Raw genomic sequence first — 18,514 nt, 5'->3', positions numbered from 1 at the left:
CGAGAATGTTGGTTTAGCATTTCCGTTATTTGTGCGTGTAGATGTGTACACAAGGAGCACCACGAAACTTAGTAGCAGCATCGCATGTTGACATCGAAACAAGAAAAAAAGAAACGCGACAATCGTGATTTCTGATAGATATATATATTTGGACTTTGGTTGATGCTGACCTGGTCTTACCAAATTTATTAATCTTCATCCATACATTGAATGAAACTGTTTTGTTGAATAAATTATGACCTGAAATTATTGAAACAATACTTTTTTTTGGAAGGCGAAATTATTGAAACATGAATCATGAATTTTAGTGTCTTAATTGTTTCAATTAAGGACCAAAATAAGGCTAATGAATCTTTTATTTTTACTTTCTTTTTTCTATTTCTATCCATCCAAATAATATATCTTTTTATTGTATTTTTCTTCTATTTTTATCATCCATAATTATTTTTTCCTTTTTTCTCTCTCTCTAATTTATTTATTTATTTGTTGGATACTCTAATTTACTTCTAATCTAAACAAGGTGTTAAAGATAATAGTTAAGAAACCAAAAGTATAAAATTTTTATAAGAGTTTTTCTCAAAAAAAAATTATTAGAGAGTTTTCATTAATTATTACCTTAACTTTATGTTTGGTAGGGTGAAAAGGGAACGGATGAGGAGATAAAAATTTGGATTTGAATTTAAGAGAAAACTAAAACAAAGAATAACTTAGAAAAAATATTCCTAAAAGTTAATTTTCTTTTCTTTTCACTCTTCTTCAATTAAACAAAAAATAATTATTATTCAAGTTTCTCTCTCTCTATTTTTTACTCTCTTCCAAATATAATAAAAATAGAAAACCTGATATTTTAACAGTAATTCAATATGACTTACTTAAATATTTTTTGATCGATTTTAATTATTTTTTTCAAAATATTTATTTTAACTTTTAAAATTTTAAAATCAATAATAAGAAAAAGTAATTAGCAATGACCCTGTCAGCAAAAATAAAAGAAATAAGACTTTTTTTTTGCTGAATTGAAATATATTTCTGATCTTTATAACATACTTATTTTATAGATTAAGTTCCTATAAAAAGAATTTATATTCTGATAAAACTTATTTTTCAATTTTAGTTCTGATGCTATTTTGTTAATCATTATAAAGTTGTAAATTTTTATATGTGTCCTATTTTGAAACACATTTTTTTTATTTCTTATCATTTAAAAAATAGTAGTATTAAGTATTTTTTTTAATATATTGTTGGTGAATTGAGAGGAAAAAATATTTATAAATAATATTTACATCAATTTCATATTGACGTAAGATTTTATGATAAAATATTATCTGTTTAGGAGTTTGATTGATTATATTATTTTATTGTTAAATAAAATATATTTTGACAAATTAAGAGAAAAAAATACTTATAAATGACCTTTAATTTGGACTTGAAAGTTATCTGAGTTTTTTTTTTATTACCAAGAATATATATTATCATAAAACAAATTTAATATCCATATTGAAGCCAAAAGAAACTGCATCATAAATTGTCCGTTTTGATGGAGACTATAGAACATTTTCACCAACTTTGACCACGAGTTTTGACCCAAAAAAATCCTCTCAAAATCAAATAACTTTCCCAAGGGAATTCGATCGTTAAATTTGGTCCAAAGTGTAGAACAAAAGGAGTGAAAAGGAAAGGGAACAAGAAAATGATGAACACAGCAAACTTGCAAAAAGCATATGATAAGAATAAGAACGAATTTGTGAAAATAAAAAATAAAATGAGCTGGCAGAAGAATAAAGTCATGGTCAAAACCAGGTCCCCATTCTAGTCTGTAATTCCATCCATCTCCAAGGGCTAAGACTGTAACTTGACTCGTGGAATAAGCCTCGGCTGACTCTTTCTCATTTTGACTAACCCAACAAATTTGTTTCTATTTTTTTTTTTTACCTGAAGCTAATTAAATTGACCCCCAAACTTTAATTAAGGAATCTCAATGTTGAATTACTGTACCAATAATTTTTAATAATTTTGTTTCTAATAATCTTTAGTCTCACAAATGATAAAACTATTATTTTGATTTATAGATTTATCAAAGATTAATTATTTTAATTTTTTTTTATAATTTTGAAAACTAATATAATGCTCATTTAGCATTATTAATGTTAAAAAATTATAATAACGACTAATAAACAATCATATTTAGTATAACTTTTCAAATAGCTATTGTATAATTAATGAATAATTTTGTTTAAAATATATTATACATAAAATTTGTGCTAATATAATAATGTAAAAATGATTTACTTTTATACTATCGATAAATATCCTACGTCTGATCTTATTTATAGTTTTCTTTAATAAGACTCAATTTATAATGTTTTATGTATTAATTATTTTTTACTAGAATTATTCTTAATTTAAAAAAGAAAAAAATATATATTAATAAATAATTAGAAGAGAGAAGTATTAATTATAAGAATAATTTTGAATTTTTTTAAAAAATTTAAGATAAATTTATTATTATCAACTAAATTAATTATTTTTCTTAACATTAATAAATTAGTTAATTAAGTTATATATATAGGAAAAAAGAGTATTATTTATTCATGAAATAATTATTAATAACCAAGTTTAAAGTAAACTGCTATTTTGACCCTAAAGAGTAAAAGTGTTACATTAATCAATTATTGAAATTAAAAAAAGTTGAATAAGTTTATGAAATTTTTAATTATTTCATTTAAATCTCTGTACTTAATTTTTTAAAAAAAGTATTAAATTGAGGATTAAACGGTTGAAAAATGAAACTCCCTACGCGTTGCAGAGTTAAGTTATCTCACTTAGCTGTCTCGTGTTGATTGATGAATAAAAAAACCGAAGCTCTGAACAAAAAAAATCCCCCGCTATTTCGCTTGTTTTTCTGAACTATCCCTGTTTCGTGTCTCAAACACAGTTTTGGTTTTGGTCTTTGTGTTCTCTCTCTCTCTCTTTCTCTTTCTCTTTGTGTCTTTGCCTTTGGTACTAAGAGCTTTTCCTTGTCCTTATTTTTCTTGTTTCCTGTTCCATCTGCCATGATTGGAGGCAAAGATCTTGTTCCCAATGGCGTTGACTCCGAGAGTGAGAACTCAAGGAACAAGGTGCAACAACATCAGCAGCATCATGGTTTTGCTCATGCTAACAAGGAACACCCTCAAGAGAAAAAACCGAGTTTTGATGAGTTTCGGTCAACAACACCCTCAAAGTTTGCCACTTCTGGGATGCAAGAATTGACCCTCAGCTATCTCTGTGAGAATCCAAAATTGGGTCTTGCTGAGAGAGAGGTTGGTGATAGAAGCTTGGTGAAGGGCAAAGAAGTTGTTGTTTATGGGAATTCAGATCAAGATGAGAAATGCCAATCTGGGTTGGGTCTGACAGAAGGGGTTAGTCTCTCGCAGCGTGACGAATTAAGATTTAAAACGTCGTTGGGAGAGGTGTCCCCGTTTAGTGTGCAACAGTACTTCGAACAGAATTGTCTTCGAAGGAAGATATCCGTGGGAAACCAAAACCAAAAGCAAGATCAAGATGAGAAATGGGTAGAGAGGGATTTCTTGAGTTTGAGTGAGACAAGGGAGAATTCTTCAAAGAGATCCATGGAGGAAGAGTGTGAAAGGGAGACGAATGGTGGCAGCAAGAAGCAGAAGCTTGAGACTCTTAGCCTCTCTCTTGCTTTGCCTGATGTGTCGCTCTCTCTCACAGCCTCCAACGCTTTGCAAAATGGCGACCAACTCGTTAGGCCAAAGCCTAGTAAGCCATCCACAAGGACCACAACTACTATCAATTCATGTTCAAATGATTACACAGCAGCTTCTGTGTCTCACTCTTACTCTCACCCTTTCTCACACAACCAAAGTTGCTCACTCACCCGAAATTCGACCGAGAATTTCGAGTACTCACACAGCAAAGATGATCAAATTTGGCATTGTGGGGAGGGGACTAATGGCTCGGTTCATAGCAGGTTCAAGCCAATTGGAGATGGGGTTGCTTTGGTCAATCATTCCTTCATGCAAGGGAATAGTCAGTATAAGGCTACTAGCTCAGAAAACCAATCTGTTTTCCCTTCAGAATTGCCTGCAAGAATGAGATTTGAAGCCAAGTCAGAGGGCTCAAGAGGAAAGAATTCTGGGAATTTAAGAGGGTTGGAAGGTGTGGATGGTGGGAAAATGAAATTTTCTACATCAGAGAGAGTTCTAAGAGAGATTGTGTCTGAGTCTATCCCAGCCATGGCATTGACATTTCAGGAGTTCACTGAAGAAGTCATAACTTCAATTAAGGAATACCTGAAAGGTCTCATTGAAATGCCAGAGAAGAAAGGAGAACTAGAGAGCCTCCAGAACCGGCTCGGCCGAAGATCTGACCTCACCAGAGAGACTCTTTCAAAGTGTCATAAGCAGCAGCTGGAGATTTTGGCTGCTATCAAGATGGGGCTTGGGAGCTTCTTGTCCGGTAAGTTCCAATTCGCGGAGACAGTGGATGTTTTCTTGTACATGAGGTGTAGAAATGTGAACTGCAAGAGCTTGCTTCCTGTTGATGACTGTGACTGCAAGATGTGTTCAGGAAATAAGGGGTTTTGCAGTTCTTGCATGTGTCCTGTTTGTATGAGCTTTGATTATGCAAGCAACACTTGTAGTTGGGTTGGTTGTGATGTTTGTTCTCACTGGTGTCATGCTGCATGTGCCATTCAGAGGAATCTAATCAAACCTGGGCCTAGTTTGAAGGGTCCTTCTGGGACCTCTGAGGTGCAGTTTCATTGTATTGGCTGTGGACATACTTCAGAAATGTATGGTTTTGTCAAAGATGTCTTTGTGTGTTGTGCCAAGGATTGGGGGCTAGAAACCTTGGCGAAAGAGCTTGACTGTGTGAGGAGGATTTTCCGGGGAAGTGAAGATCGCAAAGGGAAGGAATTGCATATTAAAACCGAAGATATGCTGTTAAAGCTTCAAGCTAAACTGGTTTCTCCTTTAGATGCCTGCAACCACATCATACAGTTTTTCAACTGTAAGTCTCTGAACTGTGGCCTTTTAGTTTTCATTTTCATTTCATCTGTTCAAGTGTTTATCAAAACAATTGTGCTATTAAACATCATACACCATTTAAATGGGAACCATGCAATATTAATATATCATCATTTTCTTCATGGATTAGTGTTTAGTAATACACATCAATTTTATTCAAAGTATGTGATGTGGTTGAGATAAAGCATTAATGTTGATATATGGAGATTTTCTTTTTTAGAAAGTAATAATGACAGACATTCAGACAATGAGGGAGAGCATTGTCCTGCTATTTAACCTTTAAAATGATTTATCTTTCCACTTTTTATATTTCTATAGCCACAACACTTGAGAATGCTATGTATAATATAAATGATTTTCAGATCTAGCTATGTAAAGTATTATATAAGATTAGTTATCAATTATCATACTATGGCATTGGATGTCTAAGATTCAAGATTTTGATGTCATTTGACAATTGGGTTATGGAATGACTTTTTACTTTATAAATCATTTGGTCCTGCTGCATTTGATATCGTGTTGACTCAGTTGTTTACTCTAGATTGCAGAAATAAGACAAGGAATGTCCTTTTAACACAGGCATCTATGTGTTACATAATAATTGGTTCTAGTCTTCTGGTGCTTGATTTTGGTGAATAATGAATTATGTTACATTTAGCACTAATGCCTAAGATGGGTTTTACAGATTTGGTAGATGACTGAGATGAATGTCTTTGATCATTAGGCATTAGCCATTCAATTAAATCTTAAGAGTTAAAATGCTTCAAAGTTCATATGCTGTATGCATGTACCTCCCTCCCTGGATGAGATAGTTAAATCTTACAGTTGATATTTATTTCAATATGCGTGAGTTTGTTTTTCTATCAAATTCAATTTTCCTCACAAGTGTGCATCCTTTTTCCATTTTTACCTTAGGTCTTGCTAAGCTCCTTATAACAGATCCTTTCTTGATTTGATTATACTGATGATATCTGATATCTAACTTGAAAGATTTTTTCCCTATAAACAGACGTGGATGGCGTGTCAGACTTTCCTGCTTCTGCTATATCCTCAAAGGATTTGTCAACATCTAAGGCTAACCTTGCAATGGACACAACAACATCATCTCTTCCACAATCTACTTCTCTAATACAAAAATACACTTATGACATGAGCTACACTAGGTCAAATGATCTTCAACAAAAAGACCTCAAATCCTCCCTCTTAAGTGAACATAAAAATGAGAGTGATTTCCACTTAGAGGCTCTATTAGGGAAAGGAGGAGGGCTTGAAAGCTTGGAGAGCATCGTGCGGATAAAAGAGGCCGAAGCGAGAATGTACCAAAACAAGGCAGATGAGGCAAGGAGAGAGGCAGAAGGGTTCCAGAAGATGATCAAGACAAAGGCTGCACAGATGGAAGAAGAGTATGCAGAAAGGATTGGCAAGATTTGCTTGAATGAGGCAGAGGAAAGGAGGAAGAACAAATTTGATGAACTCAATGTCTTGCAAAATTCCCACTACGATTACTTCAACATGAAAAGCAGAATGCAAGATGAGATCCATGGTTTGTTGAAGAGAATGGAAGCAACAAAGCACCAACGGGTTTAATATACATATTTTCTTCTTCTTCTTGTTTAATGTTTTACTGTCTAGAACACTAGTAAAATGTGTGTACTTTATTGATCTAGTGCCGATTTGTATTCTGCTGTTTCTTATCATTCAGAATAGATACCTTTCTATTGATAAATTCAAGAATCAAGTTTTTCCTTCTCAAAATTGAGAGGGGCTTAAACGTGAATTTAGCCATGTCCTTCATGAGAGCTTGTAATTCCTGTTTATGACCTAAGACAAAATAAGTTAGTGAAATTTTTTCTTTATATATATATATATATATATATATATATATATATATATATATATATATATCCTTTTTTTCTGACTTTTATTTCATTTGTCGTTTTTTTTACCAAATTAGTGTAGTTTGCTTTTAAAATGACTAAATTAGTGTACTTTTTGAAAAACATACCAATACTGGGTAAACTGTACTTCACCTTCACGAGGTCAGCTTCCTTTTATTAATTAATTTATTTTTTATTCATCGCAGTTTACTAACGACCAGCATTTGTAATGAAATTCCTAGAAATTATCTGCCTTTTTTTTAAAAAAAAAAATACACTTGTTTGATAATTTTAAAGTAAACTACGGCTAATATATACAAATATATTTTTTTTTTATAAAAAACAATTTATCATTATAGGTTTGTCAAAAACTATTTATTAATTTGAATATTTTTGTCATGTAGAACACATGCGGCGATAATAAAAAAATGTTCCTTCAAGACACGTTATTCTCAATGATTTCTCATCTTTAAAGTATTTTTTTAATAAAATTGAACAAGAGGTGTCACCTTACATGAATTCTCTTAGTTAAATTGTTTTCTTTTTTAAATAAATTGAAGAGAAGGTGCTATCCTGATTTATTCCATTCAAGGGGCATCACCTTAAAAGGCTTCCCTGTTTAAATTATTTTTTAAAATAAATTGAACAGGAGGTGCTAAACCTCCCGTGCTAGTGAAGTTGTTGTTGGTGATTGTGAAACTTGCTTTTTTTTTTTTTTTATCTTGTAAGTTCTGTAATTTTGTTTATGTATATTTTTTTTAATTTTATTTAATTTTTTAAGTTTTTTTTCAGTTGTTATTTTATTATATAGTACATAAGTGAATATTTTTTATTGGTTAACTTTATATATTATTGTTTTTTATTTGTATAAATAGATAATATTTGGTTGGTCCTTTTTTTAACTTTGTAGGAAAAAAATATAGTTGTAGAAAACAAATTGTAGGAATAAAAAATTTGTATAATAAAATTTAATAGAAAATTATTGTTGTCATTTTGTAGATTTGTAAAAAAAATGATAGGAAAAAATATAGTTGTAGAAAGAAATTAATATTAGTGTTCGTGATTTGCTATAGTGTTATTTTTTTAATAATTTTTTAGTTCATATTTTTGTAAGAAAATATAGTAGGAAAGACTTTGATGTCCTTTTTTAGTTTTTAGAAAAAAAAATTAATGTACTAAATTTTTAAGGTTGTAGATAAAAAATTATTTTTTAGGTTGTACATAAAAAAAATTTAGGTCATAGAAAAAAAATATTTTTTTAGGATTTAAATAGGAGATGCCTTTTAGGGTGGTGGCTCCTGTTTAATTTATTAAAAAAAACAATTTAACCAGGAGAAATTATGTAGGGTGACATCTCCTATTCAATTTTGTTAAAAAAGTACTTTAAAGAGAAAAACTATTCAAAATAATATCTCTTGAAGGAGTATTTTTTACTGACGTCACAATAGTGTCTTACGTTAGAAAAATCACCCAAGTTAGTAAATAGTCTTTTGACAAACTTATAATGATACATAGTTTTTTTTTTAAAAAAAAACAATATTGATAAATTAGCCGGTAAACTACATTAATTTGGTAAAAAAGTCTTATACCAGCTAGCAGCACTGAATTTAGGATAAGAGTCTGGAAACGGATCTTCTATATTCTGATTTGTTAAGTTGGTCCCTGATATGCTTGATAGATTATTCTCTTAGCTTTGCCAATTGCCACGTAGTGATGTAGGACAAATTTATATAAGAATATGAGGGTTCTTATCTAATTGTTACATAAACAAAACTGTACTAGGAGGTGGAGAAGGAGAATAATGTTCAATGGTGCCCTCCCTAGACATTATTATTCAGTGACTTGTTTATTTGATCACTCATTATTGAGGCTTCGTGCACCATAGGAGGCTTGGTACGGTGCACGTTTTGAATTGACTTTAATCAAACATATAATATTTGTCGTGGCCAAGTCACTTACAATTTGCTATTGCCAGTTGCAGAAACAGTCAACACTATAGTCTTAGAATCGAATTGAATTCACATCACGCTTGAACAATGTAATCATTATAGTTTGGCCAAAAACCAAAAAGATTAATATCTGTACGTAGTTTTGTTATATGGGGACACGATTTTTTATTTTTTTTTTATTTATCTTTGAGCATATTTTTATTACATGATAAATACATATAATCAAATCAACGTGAATTGCCTCGGATGAAAATTTACACGTCCTTAAATTATTCTAAAATTAGATGCAAAAACCTAGGCGTTGCAAAGCTAATTCAGAAAGTATAAATTAATTTTAGTTTTATTTGGTTTAAAGGTGTATTTTAATTTGCGTGGAATGAACATTATTATCTCTGCTGTTACTTGAAAAGTGTCTCCTGAACACTTTTAAGAGTTATTAGATGCAACAGGGGAAAAATATTTATTCTTGCTGTAACAACATATACTAAAACGTTGCAGAGAAACAGTTTGCGAACCACGTACAAGGCCATGGAACACATGATACCTATGGAGTTCTGCAACAGGAGAGCGATTCTAGCAAATTTAGAAAAGAAACCAAGTAAATATGTGCAAAGAATCACTTGTGAGAGAACAAAGCAACAATGGGTTTTGTATTTATTGTTGAAGTTTTTTTTTTCCTTTTCTTTCTAAGAACTCTCATAAAATGCATGTAATTTTATTAATCTTGTGCCATTGCCCATTGGAATTATGCTTGATATTGTTTAAATAAACTTATCCACAGACGGTTATTATAAGAGAACAAAATATAAATAGTAGTATATACATTTCCCTTTTTTTTTAACTTGTATTTGGCATTACTCTTAGAATTTAGATTTTTACTTAATCATACAAAATTTCAATTTGTAAAGTGAAAGTTTCTCTTACTTCTACTTATATATTTCATTTTAATTATATAGTTGAAATTTTTTAATACATATCTCTCATGTCGAAGATTAAACATCTTAAACATAAAATTCATAAGATTAAATATTTATGTTTGATCGATCCAATTATAATCTGATATAGTAGGTGACATGAAGGATTCAATAAAAATAATTATTGTAAATTTTGATATTGTCTTAAAATTTAAATTTAGGGTTAGTATACATGATTTGGAAACCAATATGTTCCCTGATTTGTTAAGCTGACCCTAACATGCTACTTGATGGATATATAAATCCTCTTAGCCTTGATGACATCATTGTAAGACAGATTCGATCTGAGAGGGTTTTCTTATCAATATTATCACGTAAACAAAATTATACTACAACTGAAGAGAGAAATTGTTTGATGATGATCAGTTTTAGAACAGCTGCCAGATTCATGTGGGAGCCCAAACTTGCATGTTGGATATTTTCAAGGAACACATAAACTAATCTCATAATTGTCTTCTGAATTTGACATGAAAATATATAATGATAGATGCAAGGGAGAAACTTGTGTAAGTATACCAAGTAACAACACATTAAATAAAACGCGCGTTGGATGGTGCCCTCCCTAGAAAATATTGTTCTGCTGGGACTTGTTTATTTGAGCACCAGTTATTGCGGCTTCGTGCATCACACGTGGCTTGGAGCATCTTGTCAAACATTTTTCTATCCAACATTCAAACTAATTTACCAGTATGTTATGGCATATCTGATAGATTACTGGCACTCAAATCAGTGCGTGACCAAAAAGCTTAAATTGGATTATATGTGCACCTTCTATCCTTGTATATGTTGTTTTATTATCTCTCAATTGGATTGACTTTAATTAAGCAAACTTTCTATACATTTTTGGTCAAGTCACTAGCGAACTACAATCTGCTATCGTGAATGCAATCATTATACTTGGGCGCAATAAGATTTACTATCAATCTGTAACTTTTAATTAATTTTATGATAAAAAATGACACAAAATTTTATTAAAAGTAACTAAGTCATGACAATACCAACACATGTACACTAAGTTAAAATGGAATGATTTGTCGTCGTGTTTGTTTAGCTAATCGGGCATATTGTGGGAGAGAGTCAAAGGAAGTGAATAATTTATTGAATCATGATATAGCATAACAATTAAATAATTTAAATAACAGAAATGGAGCAAATGTTGCAACAAACACATACATATTTTCATCAGTAATTTCTTTGGAGAATGACAGAGAGGGTAACAAAGACGGCAAAGAGGAAGAGTAAGAGACCAGTGGAGTTGATAATTAGTGCCTCTTGAGTGCGGAAAAGCTGTAAAAACTGGAAATATTCAACCAAACCCGTCTCAGCTGTGGCAACTGCAAGGAGGAATATGGCCATGCCCATAAACCTGTGCCATGGCAAAAGGGAAGCTCTAGCAGACATTTCTGCACCGGGGAAGAAATAAGCAAAGAACCCAAATATATACTGCAAAAGAAATTTAAAAAAACGGGTTTTATTACAAGAGTTTATCATATAAATAATGGAAAATTCAAAAAATATATGATAATTTGTGATTAAATTATAATATAAAAAAAGTTATACTATAAAGGATAATAATAGTTTAGAAAGTATCTATTAACAATGCTCAATGCGCGCGTTTAATTGTTAATTAAGTATTTAATTGATTCCAAAAAAACCAATCAGATCATGCCGGTTCCCATAACATTTCTCGTCAACTTGAATCGATTATATCACTTGTTTGTTCCTAATTAGACCGGTTCAACGTACCAATTAGTCTAAGATAAACCTTTTGGTTTGCTTTAAAGGGAAGTTAATTAGAAATTGGCGAAGGTTATAGTTAAATGGAATTAATTACCTGTAAGCCAAATAGTGAGATTGCTGACATGCCTAGCCAAGAGTGTAATGTATACATATCAGCAAGACCTGCCTCTTTCTTAGATTTGAAAACTGCAATAATCCCTATAATTCCAGCCACTAAAGCTATCAGATGCAATAGGAGGTGAACCACCTTCACTGACCTCCTTTTTTCAGGCACCGACTTGTATATCATGATTGCTGTTGCAAGTAATATTCTTGTGTAAGTCACCAAATGAATTCAAGTTTTGAACAATCGTGAAAATTTGATCACTGCTCCCAATATCATACTAAAATATGCCAAGAGAAAATGTTAGCCTATGGGGGAAAAACAGAAAAATAATGGGAATTGGATTAAAAAGCCTATGAAAAAATTTGAGAATGAATTTCATATTTAAAAAATTATTCAAAATTGGAAGCAAAAAAAATATTAAGATTCCTGATCTCTTTAATAGGACGAGCTCAAATGCAATAAATCTATTACACAAGTTTTAAAAAATCGTTCGCAATCATGATTTCAACTATAACATCAAGATTTTTAGAGTCAACGTGATTGTAACGCGACGTATGGTGTGTTTAATTTAAAACACGTTAAAAACTATATTAAATATGAATTGTTACTAATAATTGTTTTTGTATTACTTTTGATGTGATTTTACTCGAATAAACGTGGATCTCGTAATATGAAGGATTGTAAACAAATTGCGACTATGACCATAATTTAATTAAAACCTGAATACATAGTCTATAACGGCTTAAGTATAGTTCTTTTTACCTTCTCCACCAACTAAAATAAATCCAATTACCATTAGAAGAGGATGCAGCTGCATATAAAGTAAAGAACATGTTAGTAGCTAGACATGTTGATCAAAACGAATATCACACAACAACATGATCAATTACACAGTTTGAACAACTCACGTTGAAAATCTTGACTGGGTTGGAAGAGCTGAAGAAGGCCACACCTTCTCGAAAGTGTAGCAACCAAACTAACACAAGGGTTGCTATTGCTATGAACAACAAATGAGCAAATATGGTAACTGAAGTAGCTCGAACTTGGAAGCCACGAGCCATTTTTGTTCAACTCAAAGAGTAACACCTCTATGCTACCAAGTCCTTAACTAGAGACCTTTATTAGTATTTGATTGCAAATTGATCTAAGAGATTAAGATATCCCTTCAATGGTTCTGTATATAAATAAAAGGGAAAGTGGTGAAAGAATCAAACTATGCACACATATTTACATGAGGATAATAACAAAAAAAGGATTAAGGAAAACGGTTTGGCCGGCAGGAAAATTGCTGACAAGTGTAACAACAAATATGATTGTAATTATATCGATCGATGAAAGCTAGCTGTTTATATATATTATAATTATGGAAATTTAATATTGATCAATGCCTAGGATTAGCTGTAAAGAGCTAGAATTTGCAAAAGGTAAATCGAAAGTTTGGTTACTCTGTATATTATTATTACATCGAAAGAAAAATAAATCACAATCACAAAGCAAAATATACTTATTATTTCTGTTGTAGGTCAAGACATTAATTAAAATTAAACAAGGTCCAACATAATAGCGGATCGATAGTTAAGTTCTTTAATTACATTATCAAGGTTTGCTTCTTGGTTATGTATATCAAGAAAACTTTTTGGTTTTTTTAGAGAATTTTTTTTTATTGAGATAAGCAAAACTTACTTTCATGAATTGATGTCTGGAAAGGATGGAAAGGAATTAGTTTCTGATTATTAGTTAAAGGATATTCTTGGTAAAAATAAATAAAATTTATTATCTTTGTTTAATAATAAATCACAGAAATATTGTGGCTGACAGGCTGTGTAGTGCTTGTTACTTTCGAAGACATTGAACCAGAAAATTTTCCTTTTGAGGCCAACAATTAAACGACAAAATTTTTATTAAATGTATATAAACTAATAACTTATATTTGTATCCTTCGTATATTCTATTTTGTATCTTCCAGAACATATAGTTAGTTAATGTTTAAGGACTATATTTGGCTTAGTAAGACATTGGTGAAAACAAATATAGCAAGAAAAAAAAATACTAAAGCATAAGTATTTATTGAGCGGTTTCGGCTGAAATATCATTTGCGGCATTTTTCTACACATGTATCCTTTTGCGGATGCAAGAGCATGACAAAGACAAATAAATAGTATGTACAATCATATCATCTGTGGCATTTTTTATACTTTTTTTCAAAAACAAATTCAACAATAGCATGTACAATCATAAATTCTCTAAAAATTAATTCGTACATATGATTAACATGACACAAATTATACAAAATTCTAAAATGAAAATTACAGTTTGAATTAAAGTAATTGTAATTATGATTAATATACATCAATCCATATTAAAAAGAAAAAAATAACTCAATCATCAGTGCCAAACTTGGATGGTTGAAATGTGAATATATCTACAAAATGTGTCGCCCAAATGTCGAAAATCTCATGATCTCTAAATTTTTTTGTTCAGACAAAATCAGTACAATGGGTTGGACCAAAGCATTTTGGACGTGTCAGTTCTTTTGATTTTCAGCACCAAATTATGTGAGTTCTTCTGCACCTGTTTCCACCAATCCTGAATTGGTTAGAATAGCATCAATGCGGTTCATGAGTCACGACATGATTCTGTATATTCTTTTCTTTTTCTCCTTTTATTCCAGTAAGTTTCATATAACTCAACGTTCTTTTTTTTTTATCATTGAAACAACTCAACCTTTAAAAGGACATACTCTTAAATTCCAAGTATATTATGAATTTCAATGTGGCCACATTTTGGGGTTAATTGGATTCGGTGTGTGTCCCGTTTATAAAAACTACTAGAGGTAAGAATATATGCCTACGTACAAATAGAATTAAGATGCTTGCTAAATTCCTAAGTTTCTTTGTTCATCAAAATTCCAAAACTAAGAACAAAAGTAATGATCCCTTTTTTTTCTCCTCATTTCAATTCTATTTTTCCATCAAATTCATCAAAGGGTATAAGACTGAGTCACTAGCCTCTCTTCCATTCCATGAGAGTGTGACACGATGAGTCCCTTGGGTATCTCAGGTTTGGCACACTTGTTTGGCATCTTAGCATTCATCCTCTTGCTCGTTTGGTTGTTGCATTACCGTGAAGGAATTGATTATGATTCAGACAAGGGATTTCGCGTCTTCAATGTAATATTGTTTCCTCTCCCCCTTTTTCTTTATTTGCTTCTGTTATATATATATTAGATTACATGAGTTAGAGAGTATGATTCTTTCAATTAGCATTCTCAATATTATTATTTTGTCTCTTTTAGAGGTATATTTCACACATTACTTCAACAACTAGCCATTTTTTTTTGTCTCAAGTATTTATAATTATTCTCCTTTTTATCTTTATTAATATACTTGATTTTCTTAACTATTTCTTTCTTTCAATTTTCCGTATTTTATTTGTATCTCTAAATTAATTTTTTTAGTGAAATTGTCAATAGTTAAAAATAGTCTTTTATTACAAAATTTAAATTGTTCATTATATATAAATTGAAAATATGATTTATATATTCAAAAATATATATCTATATAAAATATAAACATTCATCCAAAGAGATACAAGAATACTAGTTGTCACATAAGGGAAGGGATGTATCATAGCTATATGGTGGCACATGCTTCCACTTATTTTCAAAATTCTTTAATACGATTATCATTATTGATTGTCAGGCATTGAGTCTAGCAGTAGTAGTTAGTCTCTCATATACCCACATATTTAATGTTTGATAGTATTTGGTAAGATTGCTCGAGAAAGGAGGACATCTCTGTACGAAGGAGGAAAAATAAATTCAAAACTTTGCCCCCGTTATACAAATCTATTGTACAATTTTTTTCCCTCATACAAAGAATGTTATTTTGTCCTATCTCCATTATATAATTTACATATTTGTCCCTACACTGGTTACATAGTTAACAACCATGTGATGTTAAATTTACGTGTATATATACGTTCTGCATGCAGGCTCATCCTTTATTGATGTACTCGTGCTTCATTTTCCTTGCTGGAGAAGTTATCTGCTAATTAACTTCAATATTCGCCTTCTGTAGTAGAGCTATGTAAATTCAAAATTGATACTTCCAAGTTATCATGTGGTTGTCTCAAAAAGCAACATAACATTGTGTCAAAATGCAACAACAAATATCTTATATTTAATTTTCTTCATCCTTTGGCTTCTTTTTTAATTGAATTGAAACATATATACAGCTATGATGGCATTCCAAACCATACCAAGCGAAAGGAAAGTCAGGAAGTTTGTTCACATGCCCTGCATTTGATTGCTATAGTTCTTGGCATTGTTGGTTTGAATGCCGTTTTCAAGTTCCATGGTATGGAAAACATTCCCAATGTTTACAGCCTCCATTCATGGATTGGCATTGTCACCTTCTGCTTATTTGGATTGCAGGTAACCTGATTATTAATACCAATCATACATTTATGCCTTCTATTATTTTGGTAGAAAATAGTTTATGGTAAGGGAGGTTGTCTTGTGACTATGTCATGGGCCAAATTGATGGTTATGGCTAAATCTGTCAAATGAGTCCATCTAGTCTGTTTCGATCTGACTCAAAACTTTTAGCGTTTTCATTTTGTTGGCTTTGCTTGACCTATTGGCTTATTGGACTAGACTAGGTCAATTTGACCTACTTATTAATTTTGTTTTGAATTCTTTTTTAAAAGATTTTTTTAAAAAAAAAACAGTAGTAGGACTAATAGGATCGATACCATTGAGGTCTAAATTTGATTGGCATGCTAAGGTGGGTCAAATTGGTCTAATTTTATTTAGACCTCTAATTTATGGTTCATTTTGATCTAGTTCGTTAGGTTATCTAATTGAATTAATATAACTAAAAAAATAAACTTTTAACATAAGTTATTAATCATGTTAAATTACTGATGTTAAAAGTATCAAAGTTAAGATCGGTTTTTAAAAATCGATTTTAAACTAAACTACACAACATCTATTTTTTTTAAAAAAATGATGGTGTATAAAAAGAAATAACCAAAAAAATGTAAAAAATATATAAATCAACATCGGTTATTAGAAAAACGGATGTTATTTTTTGAAATTTTTTTAATATTCTGTATGTTTTTTTAATTACCTCAAATTAATCTACAAATTAAAAAATAAGATCAATTCAAACAGTTTTCAAAAAGTTTTTATTAGACAGTTCAAATTTTATCCATAATAATTGAATAATTACTATCAATTAAAAAAAATATTTAAAGTAATAAAAGTCAATACATAAAATCATTTGTAACCTAATCTAAATTAACATAACTCTATCATTCTAAAATTACATAAAGTGTTTCATTCTTACTTTTTAGATAAAATCTTGCTCAATAAATATGAATTGTCTTCATTCTTTTTAATTTCAATGATCTTGAATTAGTAAAATAAGAATATAATAAAACATAAGTTAATAACTATATAACAATTATAACTAGTTATGACTTGTGGATAGTTTTAATTTGTGGTTGGAATCTTTCAGTTACATTATGATTAGCAAGATCATGAAAAATCACAAACATTACAAGTGAAAAAATTATAAATAAATGGTGTAGTCCTAATGAAACATTTATTTTCTAAATACGAGAAAAAAAATCAATTTAAATTTTCATTATCTCTGTAAGATTAAATCAATACATTAAAAACTCCAAATATTGTTGCTTTAATTGCAATTATGGACCACTATTAAATACCATAATTGTTACCTTCAATTGAAAACATATATACGGAATATATATATATATATATATATATATATATATATATATATATATATATATATATATATATATATATATATATACCGTAAAATTTTAAAAGTATGCATGATCAGTGTGAAGATTTTTACAGTGTCAAAATAAGTTTGCATCTAAAGTATGACTTTTACATTAATTAATACATAAATTAATAATATTATATAAATTATAATAAGTTGATATCATAAAAATCACTAACATTATATTCTAGTTAAGAAATTGTTAAAATAATTTTCCTCAACAAAATTGTTAAAATAATTTGCTTATTATACTCAGTGGATCATGGGTGGTCCAAAACTAATATAGAACATCCTATAATGACTCCCTACAAATAATTGCAGCCCATGAAGAACTAATACTATGGTTATTTAATCTTAAAAGCCTATTACCAAAGGACAAGCTTGATTACACTTTTGACATAACTTTCTTGATGAGAATTGTTGTTTGCAGTGGCTTTTTGGTTTCGTTGTGTTCATGCTTCAAGGAGCTTCAGTCAATACAAGAGCTAAAGTGCTACCATGGCACAAAGTTGGTGGTAGAGCACTGTTGTTCATGGCTGTGTGCGCTGCTGAAACAGGATTGATGGAGAAGTCTTGTTTCTTAACAAATTTAAAATTGTTACATGGGAGAGAATCTAATTTGATCAACTTCACGGGTCTTGCGATTCTCTTGTTTGGAGTTTTTGTAAACTTTTCTGTTGGTTTCTCTTAGTTTGCCATAAAAACACTCTCTCATTTGTACACTTGACTCCACATTATAAATTGGATTGGTTCAGTGTGATTTTATCTTTCCAATTCTTTATTATTTTGTAATAAATAAATTATTTGATTCGTGGAATGCTTTATATTGAATTTTCTTCTTTTTAACAAAACCAATGGTGCAAGTTGCTTAATGAGCGGTTCGCTCGTTATTACTTCTTGCATCTCACATTTTTTGTCTTTCAAGGTAAAGTGCATGCCTTAAAAAATATTGTTTATGTTTATTTATCAAAAATATTACAAAAAAATGATTTAAAAATATTATTGAGGTTTAATTTATT

General features: G+C 30.3%; 3 protein-coding genes across 4 annotated transcripts; 2 read left to right on the top strand and 1 right to left on the bottom strand.

The window, feature by feature from the left end:
- Nucleotides 1–2,785: 2,785 nt before the first annotated feature.
- On the top strand, nt 2,786–6,840 carry LOC100816647 (protein OBERON 3). Its single transcript, XM_003556597.5, has 2 exons — nt 2,786–5,016; nt 6,043–6,840. Exons 1-2 carry the CDS (start codon nt 3,054–3,056, stop codon nt 6,618–6,620), a joined length of 2,541 nt encoding a protein of 846 aa, XP_003556645.1. The 5' UTR covers nt 2,786–3,053; the 3' UTR covers nt 6,621–6,840.
- Nucleotides 6,841–10,906: 4,066 nt separating this feature from the next.
- Nucleotides 10,907–12,969, bottom strand: LOC100785824 (probable ascorbate-specific transmembrane electron transporter 1). The gene is made up of 4 exons (XM_003555794.5): nt 12,588–12,969; nt 12,442–12,490; nt 11,668–11,867; nt 10,907–11,276 (listed from the first exon to the last, which is right to left on the bottom strand). The coding sequence occupies exons 1-4, from the start codon at nt 12,738–12,740 to the stop codon at nt 11,016–11,018; spliced, it is 663 nt and encodes a 220-aa protein (XP_003555842.1). The 5' UTR covers nt 12,741–12,969; the 3' UTR covers nt 10,907–11,015.
- Nucleotides 12,970–14,630: 1,661 nt separating this feature from the next.
- On the top strand, nt 14,631–18,312 carry LOC100816125 (probable transmembrane ascorbate ferrireductase 3). Of its 2 annotated transcripts, XM_041013115.1 has the most exons (3): nt 14,631–14,849; nt 15,916–16,114; nt 17,926–18,312. In XM_041013115.1, exons 1-3 carry the CDS (start codon nt 14,818–14,820, stop codon nt 18,184–18,186), a joined length of 492 nt encoding a protein of 163 aa, XP_040869049.1. In that variant the 5' UTR covers nt 14,631–14,817; the 3' UTR covers nt 18,187–18,312. The 2 variants fall into 2 exon arrangements, 1 of the variants encoding a protein (XP_040869049.1); XR_005890175.1 differs by lacking the exon at nt 17,926–18,312 and having other exon boundaries at nt 14,714–14,849; nt 15,673–16,005.
- Nucleotides 18,313–18,514: the final 202 nt, after the last annotated feature.

This window comes from Glycine max, chromosome 20 (assembly GCF_000004515.6).
Source record: "Glycine max cultivar Williams 82 chromosome 20, Glycine_max_v4.0, whole genome shotgun sequence".
Taxonomy (NCBI): Eukaryota; Viridiplantae; Streptophyta; class Magnoliopsida; order Fabales; family Fabaceae; genus Glycine; species Glycine max.
This window is presented reverse-complemented; position numbering and strand designations above follow the sequence as displayed.